This window comes from Solanum pennellii, chromosome 8, assembly GCF_001406875.1.
Source record: "Solanum pennellii chromosome 8, SPENNV200".
Lineage (NCBI taxonomy): Eukaryota > Viridiplantae > Streptophyta > Magnoliopsida > Solanales > Solanaceae > Solanum > Solanum pennellii.
In genome coordinates this window covers 57,349,365-57,359,182 of record NC_028644.1, presented here as the reverse complement: position 1 = coordinate 57,359,182, position 9,818 = coordinate 57,349,365, and the positions used below count along the sequence as shown (strand labels likewise).

The following is a 9,818-nucleotide window of genomic DNA, read 5'->3' as shown; positions in this document are numbered from 1 at the left end:
TATATATATATTATTATTAGGAAAAAAATGTGTTTTAAAAGAAAAGAGATGATATAATTATTTTCATTTTTAACTCATCAAGCAACAATAGAAACATTTCTGAGTGAATCAAATTAACTATTGACGATTGAAACAATTTTGTTTAATTTTGAATAATTCAAAAAAATTAAAATTCCATATAATATTTAGACTTCAATTTTAACATTAAAAATAAAAGAGCTCTTGACCCCTATTCTAAAAGCAATTCTTCTAAAGATTAAAGGGAATAACTTACTTCACCTTTTATTTACTTTAGTTCAAAAGTATACGCTAGAACACAAATCTAAGAGAGTTTTGCATATCATTCTTATTATGACTTGCAAAGTAAAGTTGTTATTGCAAAATAACAAGACGTATAGACATAAATCTTTGCTTTTATTGAAGAAAACTTATTGAAATATAAAAACTACTTTATAATTTTTGAAATTAAACAAAGGTTGAAAAAAAATTTAAAATATTCAAAAAATTATCGAAAACAATTAAACTCTAGGATGAAAATTTTGAAAGTGGAAAATCTAGAAGAATTTTAGTGAGTACAATTTTTAAAATAAAATAAACATATAAATCTAAATTTATATCTCCACGAAATCCTTTCATCAATACTTTTACTTATAAATAAAATAAAAAATGGTCATTTGAGATACAATTGTTATCAAAAAGTGAGAGCAAGTAAAGTGCTCAAGCAAAAAGCAAGAAGAAAGAGAGTAAGATCAAATGTGAAAAAATCTAAAAGAAAATTTAAAAGTTGTTTGAGTGTGAATGAAAGAAAAATTTGATTGTGAAATATTATAAGATTGAAGGTGACCTTTATAAATTCATAATATTGTGAAAAATCAATAGACAATAATGACCAACAATATTTAACATTACTCGTACAAGTTACAACTAATGACATAAGAGTTGAAATTTGAAAGTCTCAATAGCACCTTTAAACCTCTATATAATAATAATACCATTTGTTATTATATATTTTGATTATTAATAAAAAAGTATATTAATATAAAAATATATAATATAACATATTATGAAAGATGAATGCTAGAAAAATATATTTTGGATAACTATGTCAATCAAGACTTGAATAAACAGAGCAAAATATTTTTTGATTCAGTTGAAATTAAAAATTTTCTGATTTTCAATCATCTTATTGACTTGAGTACAATTTTACGAGCCAAAGATAAAAATAAAACTTCAAAAAATCAAATTCAGATTTTAATATTACAATATGTCTCAAATCAATGATTATAGTTCTAAAGTTCATTTAGATGGTGAACAAATTATAGTAAAATTATCTAAATAATATGATACTTCTTCCATTTTAATTCATATAACATACTTTTCTTTTTAATTTATTTTAAAAACAAAATATTATCTTTCTATAATACTTAACTTCAAAAATTTTATTTTACCTCTAATGAAATGCATGTTTATTATTAGTATTTTAACATCATTTTAATATTTTAACCTAAGATAAAAAAAATCTGAAGAATTGTTATCCACATTAAGCCATGTTAAATTAATATCAAAACTGTTGATTTGTGGAACAAATAATTCGTAAGTTAATATAATAAAATGTGAAATAAAATAATTTTATATTTATTCCAAAATTGTCACTCTCGAACAAAAGGACCCCAAAAAAGCTTCAATATTTAATTGATTTTGACCAAAAAGTAAAGGTATTTATGACAAAAAAAGTACTGAAAACATCACAAGTGATAATACAATTACTAAATTATTTTTGATGAAATATATTCATGGAATACGTGTCCAATAATAATTGATATTGACATCTAAAATAAAAATCTATTTTCAAAGAAAAATTATCTGATGCATTTATTTTGAAGGGAAAATTAAACAAACTACATCAATTAGATAATGTATTCATTCAAATTGGACCTAATTTAAAATATTTAGTTTGATTGACAATTTAAATTATTTATCAAATTATTCTTTTTGTTCTATCCGCTGAATTATTCGTATCTATATATTTTGATGATATCAAACAATAATTGAATAGTCTTTTGACTGAAATAATATTTATTCCTCCTTGATGCTATCAGAGTATGTATGAATATCAAACAGTAAACACACATTAATAATTAAAAGCACGAGGTTATAAAAGTAAGGGGCTAGGTACCACTTATAAATAATTTTCTTTCCCCTTATTTTAATACATAAAACTCAATCTTATAAATGGAATAATCTCAATATAACTAATATTAATATTATTAATATATAATATTTGATACTATTTTTATACACGTTAGTGTTTTTAAAGACTCTTTTGGACTCGTCTTGGGGATCGCCCTGGGGCGAGGCTCTACAAACACCCAGAGACTCAAGTGTGAAAATTAGTTCCGTAAGACTTACGCCCTAAGCACTCGATTGTACGCCCTAAGCACGCCCAACGCTTGGGGCTAGCCTAATAGATCTTATACAAATTATGTGTTCACTAGTTTCAAAGGCTTGATTGACCCTTGGGATTGAATCTGGCCAGGGGGGTGCCCTCGTAAAGACTAAAACCTTAAAATATTTAGTTGACGTTGTTGACCCAATTCTTGAATAAATGAAAGATACTTAATATTTTTTTAATGAATAGAGATAAAAAGATTGAGAATAACTCAAATAACAAGTTGCAGTATCACATCTTTATTATTTGATAATACTGTGAAGGTGATTATTTAGTACGTAATATTTCTTTTAAAAATACGTAGAGAATTTTTACTCTTTTTTCACTTATCATTGGTCTTCATGGTTTTGTCACATATATCAAAAGTATCATATTTTATTTAACTATTTGAAAGTAATTTTATTTTTATTCATGATGGAGTGATTTTTTATTATAATAATACTAAGTTTAGTTGATTATTTTCTTTTAGGGGGTAAAATGTAGGGCAACTTTCACATATAGCAAATAAAAAATTTATATTTGTATCCTATAGCAAAGTTTGCATAATTACGCTCCATAGCAAACATAGAACTGTATAATTCGCTATACATATACAGTTAAAGCAAATTATAAAACGAAGTGTATAAAACAAGAAAGAGAAAGACACTGGGCAGAGAACTGTATAAAAACGAATTGTATTATTATAAGTGTATAGAACGATTATATATAATTTGAATTTGTAAAAAATGAGAAAGAGAGAAAGACAAAAGAGACTTGACAAGGAATATACAATTGAATCAAATTGTATAAAACGAGAAAGAGAAATTAGATACAATTTGAAAATTGTATAAAACGAGAAAGAGAGAAAGACAAAAGAAAGTGGACAGGGGAGTATTTTTATTATATAATTATAAGTGTATAGGACGAAAACATATGTACTTGCATGTGTATATACAATTTTTTCACGTTTTATACAAACAGAAACACAATTTATACTTTTCACTTCTGTTTGTATAAGTGAAAAAGGTGAGGGTGACGAGCGAGATTTGAGAGAGTGGCGAGCGAGATCTGGAAGAGGGGAGAGAGGGGAACAAAAATATTTGTATTTATACAATTTTCTCAGCTTTATACAATTAGAAAGAATTTTTATACACTTCTGTTTGTATAAAATGCAAGGAAGCGAGCGAGAGATTGGAGGAGAGTGGCAAGCGAGATATTTGGGAGAGAGGCGCCTGACAATTTTTTACAAACGTTTGCGATGGAGCACAATTAAATCAAACCCTAGCTACTCCATTTATTTTAGGTTATTAGTTTGTTATTTTATACAATTTTCTCTAAAGTATATAGTACGATAAAAAGTATATTTTCAAATAAAGATTTTTCTTATTATTAGAAAGTTAATTTATGCTTGTATGATCATGTTAGAAGTTTTATTTTCTATAAATTTTTTTAGTCATGTTTGTAACTATTTCAAACTGTTGACGTATTTTTATAATTTTATATTATTATATTATATTGTAAATTAAAATATTAAAAATCTAGAGAACTTACATCCCGCATTATGCCTAACCCTATATTAAATAAAATGGTTCGTCTCACGCCTCCGCCTTTTAAAACAAAGATGCACGTTATGAAATCCGTGTGTATATTTTGGTTATGCCACCTTAAATGGTGGTTAGATGTTTTGATGTCAATTATGTCAAAAAGAAATTAAAAAAAGCATAATAGTAAGTATCAAATATAAGCCACTCTGAATGTCAAATGATATTGACACCAAACCATAGAAGGGGTATTTAAGTCGAATACTGTCGGTTTCTAACCACGGTTAACTATTAACCATCCACTCTAGTTAATGCGTCGGTACTATACGGAGCACTCGTGAGTTTCTTTTTTTTTTTTTTAAAAAAAAAGATCGTCGGTGACCCGGTGAAATTCTGAAATTAACTCGGTGACCGAAAATGACGTCTCTCAAAAAATAAAAAATGGGACCATATAATTAATTTATTAATATAAAAATAAAATAAATATATACAAAAACTATATTTTTGGTGAGGGAGAAAGATTGGTATATAAGCAAGTGATGCTAATTCCAATGCTTCTTCAAACAAAGTGAAGAGAAAGAGAAAGAGAAAGTTTTAGAGAGAGAAAAAAGAGGGAGTTTTAGAGAGAGAAATTAAAAGAGGAGAGAAGTAAGGCCAATGGGAGACTCGAGCGGCTCCGTTTCGGTGGATATGGAAACAATCTCCGTCACCGGAAAGGTTTATTTTTCACTCACATTCTCTCTCACCGACGCACTGGCATTTTCTTTTTTTTGTAATAATCATTTTCTGAGAATATGTTGATTAAATGTATTAGAAATGGTAGTTTTTTTTTGTTTTTAAATGTTTTCTGATTAATTCTCACCTAACTTTGAGTTAATTAAGCAACATTTTTGATTTTAGCGTGTGGATAGAGCAAATGTTTTTTTTATTTGTTGTTGCAATTTGGAAGTTATGGTGTTTTTATCTTAATGTGGGTTGGATATATCGTACTGCAATTTCAGTATGATGCTTATTTAAATAGGAAATTTTTGTTGCTATAAAAGTCTCATTCGGTTGAGGCTATTCTGGAAGCAATTTGATTTAGTGGATTAAAGCTTAAAAGTGTTCTTCAGTCAAATATTTGAGTTGTATTTTATTTTAATCTCAAGTTATTGAGCATTCAAATAAGCAATATTTTTTACATGATTCATTTGAGGTGTGTGGAACACCTGAAGTTGAAGAAGCAAACCTAGGAAATGGTTCATCCTAACTTGTTGCCATTATAAATGAATCCCTTATTGTATTTCATCATTATTGACGATGTTGTTAAATCATGTGAAAAAGGGTTGTTCATATAAAGCTTAGGTTGTGTGCTTAAATAGCCCTTTAGTGTAGATGTTAAGGCTTGTGCCTTATCTCCCAGGGGCTGTCTGTGTCTTCTCGAAAACAAATATTGTTGGTAAACTGGTAGTGAAAAGCAGAAAAAACAATACAGATGCATTTTTAGTTATCAGGAATAAGAAGTTCAAAAAGTTTTTAACTTATTGATATAATTTTTACTTCATATGTTCTGCTTAAGTATAGTTATACAATTCTTTGTTCAAACAGTTGCTTTTGGGCAGTCATTTTTACTTGAGTTGCATGTATTTTTTTCTTTGTTAAAGCCAACACTCTAATTCCGCTTTGCACTTAAAGCCCCAACGAACTTTGCACTTCTATATGATTTAAACTGCTTTTCATCTTCTAATGGTGTACGCCATTGGGTATATTGCAAAACAAGGCATTGTTGCGTATTCGCTAGCTAGTTTATATTGATCATGCTTTATTTCTCCAAATCTTTTTTTCCCAAATATATGCAGTTTGTTATAATGGTTTTTCTTTTCCTGATATATGCGGTTTGTTATAGTTTATAAGGTTCATGTGTTCTTTTTGTCCTACTTTCTAAGCATGCATTTTAAACCTAGTCTAGAAGGTTCGTGTGTTGTTTTCCTATCCTTCTGAAATTTGCGTATCACACCAGTTTTAATTAGATAAGATGTGAAAATGGGACCTCCGGTTAACCGTATATTAACTTTACACGGTTTTTTTGGGTCTCGGTTTGGTTTGAAACATATTTTCATTTATAAAATGCTTTAGTAAGTTTGAAAAACCATCAATTGTCTCCAAAATGTTCTCCTTGCGTCTAATATGACACAACTTTAGATGGCCAAATCAAATGTTGGAAATGTAAAGAAACGAGAAAAAGAAGTGTGTAAATTGGACCTATCAAAAATAATGAATGCGGAAAGAGTAGAATATTTTTAGAACTCGGAAGCTCTGTACTTTATAGTTTTACTTGATGATATCTAGGAATATTTTTCCTTGTCAAACTTATCACGTTTTCCTAATTTTTCTCCTCAGGAGCACCTTGTAAAAACTGGCCGTGGTTATATCTCTGTTGCCGTTTTCGGGGACCAGGACAAGCCGGCTCTTATCACCTATCCCGATTTAGCTTTAAATTGTAAGTAAAACCAGTTTATTTTGTCATCTCTTACAGTTCAATTGCTTAAGACAGTTTATTTTGTCATCTATTGAAATTGGAATATTTGGATCATGGTGCATCTATTGAAATTCCAACATCTCAACTTTTTAGTGAAATCTAGGTGTTTGATGCTTTTGTGGTTCTTTTACCATCTAATACTAAATTCTCTTTCTGCCTTGCATCTATGTCATTGAACAGATATGTCCTGTTTCCAAGGATTATTCTATTGTCCAGAAGCATTTTCGTTGCTGCTCCATAACTTCTGTATTTACCACATAAGTCCTCCTGGTCATGAGGTTTGTGACTTGAACTCTCATTGATTGCATTACTGTAGCACGTGGACTGTTTGGTTAATGCTTTTATTCACAATGTTGCTTACCCTGTATATTCGTCAAGAGTTTTTGCAGTTGGGAGCTGCTGTCATGAGTCTTGATGATCCTGTCTTATCGGTTGATGATTTAGCAGATCAGATTGTGGAGGTGCTTGATTACTTTAGGTATTTATCATGATCCTTCCTTTTTGGCATCTGCTTTACTATTATAACCTTATAATACGCGGCCTCTTCAGCATAGGCATTTTGCAACACAGTCAATTCTGTAGTTCTATATCTCATGCTTGTGTTGCACAATCAAGCGGTTGGCAGAACGATTATGCATGACTCTTTACTTCAATATGACATTAAGAGCTGTTGTGTGTTTTGTAGAATCTTCTTGATAGGCTTAGCTTGTTTTTATGAGAAGTTGAAACTGATTTTACCCCTTTATCTTCCATCTGCAGGCTTGGTAAAGTAATGTGTATGGGTGTAACAGCTGGAGCATATATTCTTACCTTGTTTGCAGTAAGTGTTTATAGTATTTCTGTTTGCTGATTTATTTAAATTTTCCTGATACGGTCATTTGGTGACAAGATTTTAATGTTTTTCTCCCTATAGATAAAATACACACAAAGGGTTATGGGTTTGATACTCGTTTCCCCCTTGTGCAAAGCACCCTCTTGGACAGAATGGTTGTGTAATAAGGTGCATTTTTTAATGCTTTCTCCTATAGTTCAAGATATGTGAGGATCAGTTTGTAAATTATGATTCTTGCTCCTCTAGATGACCTGAAATTACAGTTTCTTGCATCTTATTGGGCAATATGCAGGTGATGACAAATCTGCTTTACTATTGTGGCATGTGTACGTTGGTGAAGGAGTTACTGCTGTTGCGGTACTTTAGCAAGGTTCCTTTCTGCTCTTTTCCACTACTTATATACTTGTTTTCTTATAATTAGTGGAGAGTTCAACTGGATGCTTAATGATGTGGCAGGAAGTCCGCGGCAGTGTTGAAGTTCCAGAATCTGATGTAGTTCAAGCATGCCGAAGAGTTAGTGTTTAATTTTTTGGAGTCCTTTATTTCCTGTATGATGCTTTGCAATAGAGCTTGCATATGACATTACCCTGTTGACAATGTTAGTCATTTGTCTGACTTTGCAAAATGTATGATTTTTGTTGCAGTTGCTAGGTGAGAGACAGAGTCCAAATGTATTGCGGTTGCTTGAAGCTATGAATGAGTAAGTCCTTCAGCAAAAATATACTTCAAGGGGATCTCTTCTGTTTACTTCTGTTTTTCTCCTCATTTCTTCTTGTTTATTGCGGGGAGCAGTACATATCACCTCAAGTAGGCAGGTTGGGTCATGGGTGGTTCCCCCTCTCTCTCAACACTAATAGGATGCTGCTCACAGCTCAGTATAGCATAAGGTTGCTACTACAGTGGCTGTAGAGAATTTTAGAACAACCATGTATCTGCTAACTTGTGATAAACAAAGAAATCATTCTACCAAGTCTAGCTTCCTGTGGAGCATGCTAGCGTAATGCCAGATAGTAAATTTCCTTCTTCTCTAGAGCATTGGAGTTTGACCGAGTGTTTTTTCCATACTTCCCTGGTTAGTTCCTTCTTTTGATACCCTTTTTCCTTTTTTGGTCGATGACCAAGAAATAGGTCTGTAGTCAACCCTTAGGACTAGAGGATAATGGGCTAGCTTCTATTCTTCTCCACTTAAATACTTAACTTAGTTCCATGTATTGATACATAGATTGAGTAACCTTGTTTTATTTATCTGACAGGAGACCAGACATAACCCAAGGCTTGCGGAAACTAAAATGTCGTTCTTTAATATTTGTTGGAGAGAGCTCTCCTTTTCATTCTGAGGCTCTCCATATGACATCAAAGTTAGATAGAAGGTTCAGCGCGCTAGTTGAGGTTTGTGCCAAACTTGTTTCAGCCTTGTGATGCTAGTGAAGGATTATAAGGTAATAAGTGGTGTGTTTTATTCAGGTTCAAGCATGTGGTTCAATGGTGACTGAAGAGCAGCCAGATGCAATGTTGATCCCACTGGAATACTTTCTAATGGGATTTGGATTTTATCGACCGTCTCAGTGCAATGTCAGCCCAAGAAGCCCTTTAAGTCCAACCAGCATTTCTCCGGAGCTTTTCTCGCCAGAAAGTATGGGTTTGAAGTTAAAACCAATTAAAACTAGATTTTCTGAAGAAGTATGAGTCTGGGCTTAAAGTTAAAATAAGTTTTTGTAAAATTTGTAAGCATACATTGAAGTTCCACTTTGATTGAAGACAGTTAGGAATGTGAAGTTATAGAGGAGGAGGGAGGGTTGTAGATAAGAGAAATGGAAAATAGAAAGTGGAAGAAAAAACAATAGGAAAAAAGAGTTTTTTTTTTCCTTTTCTTTTCTTTGTAATGGGAATTGTGAGAAGTTTTGAATCGATATGTACATGCTGCACAATAATAATAATAATAATAATAATAATAGTAATTTATGTTGATGAAAAGGAATAAGAAATGAATAATAAAAAAGGCAGGCACAGGTGCCAGGCGTTTTTTTCTCCGTATATTTTTTTCTAATATATGATTAGATTTGCTCTTTGTTTGTTTCTTCTTTTTGGTGTTTTCTTTGTCAACATTATGATGACTGCCGTCCCTATTTCTGAAAAGAAAATTCCCATAATAATTTAATGGTTTAATTTAGTAGTTATAAAACTGAACAAATATTACTAAGATATATATATATATCTCTAACGATTTAAGGGACTTCTTTTGTAAGATAAGATATACATCTTGAATCGATTTTAATGGTCACACTTCAAAAGCATATGATGATCACGTACATGAAGGCGGAGAACTTGTGACCTTCCGTAGTGTGATAGAGGTGTATGCAAAGTATTGCAAGATTGTTTTGTCAATATTCTTCAATCAAAATATTCGTCACGATCTAAAGTATGATCTAGATATCACATGACGTATAGAACACCGAAAAGCCCTACACAAGCCATTTAGCATACATCATACAAGATAAT

General features: G+C 31.0%; 1 protein-coding gene across 1 annotated transcript; it reads left to right on the top strand.

Annotated features, from left to right (window-relative positions):
• Positions 1-4,517: 4,517 nt before the first annotated feature.
• On the top strand, positions 4,518-9,287 carry LOC107026950 (protein NDL2-like). The gene is made up of 11 exons (XM_015228092.2): positions 4,518-4,686; positions 6,349-6,448; positions 6,668-6,765; positions 6,877-6,965; positions 7,247-7,307; positions 7,401-7,487; positions 7,612-7,689; positions 7,776-7,832; positions 7,964-8,019; positions 8,573-8,708; positions 8,784-9,287. The coding sequence occupies exons 1-11, from the start codon at positions 4,627-4,629 to the stop codon at positions 9,003-9,005; spliced, it is 1,044 nt and encodes a 347-aa protein (XP_015083578.1). The 5' UTR covers positions 4,518-4,626; the 3' UTR covers positions 9,006-9,287.
• Positions 9,288-9,818: the final 531 nt, after the last annotated feature.

What these genes read in the sequence shown, in the direction of transcription:
- LOC107026950 (XM_015228092.2), top strand. Translation starts at nt 4,627, where the DNA reads ATGGGAGACTCGAGCGGCTCCGTTTCGGTGGATATGGAAACAATCTCC. An exon ending in GAGGTGCTTGATTACTTTAG is followed by an intron (nt 6,966 to 7,246) that starts GTATTTATCATG and finishes TTCCATCTGCAG; the next exon opens with GCTTGGTAAAGTAATGTGTA. An exon ending in TTGCTTGAAGCTATGAATGA is followed by an intron (nt 8,020 to 8,572) that starts GTAAGTCCTTCA and finishes TTTATCTGACAG; the next exon opens with GAGACCAGACATAACCCAAG.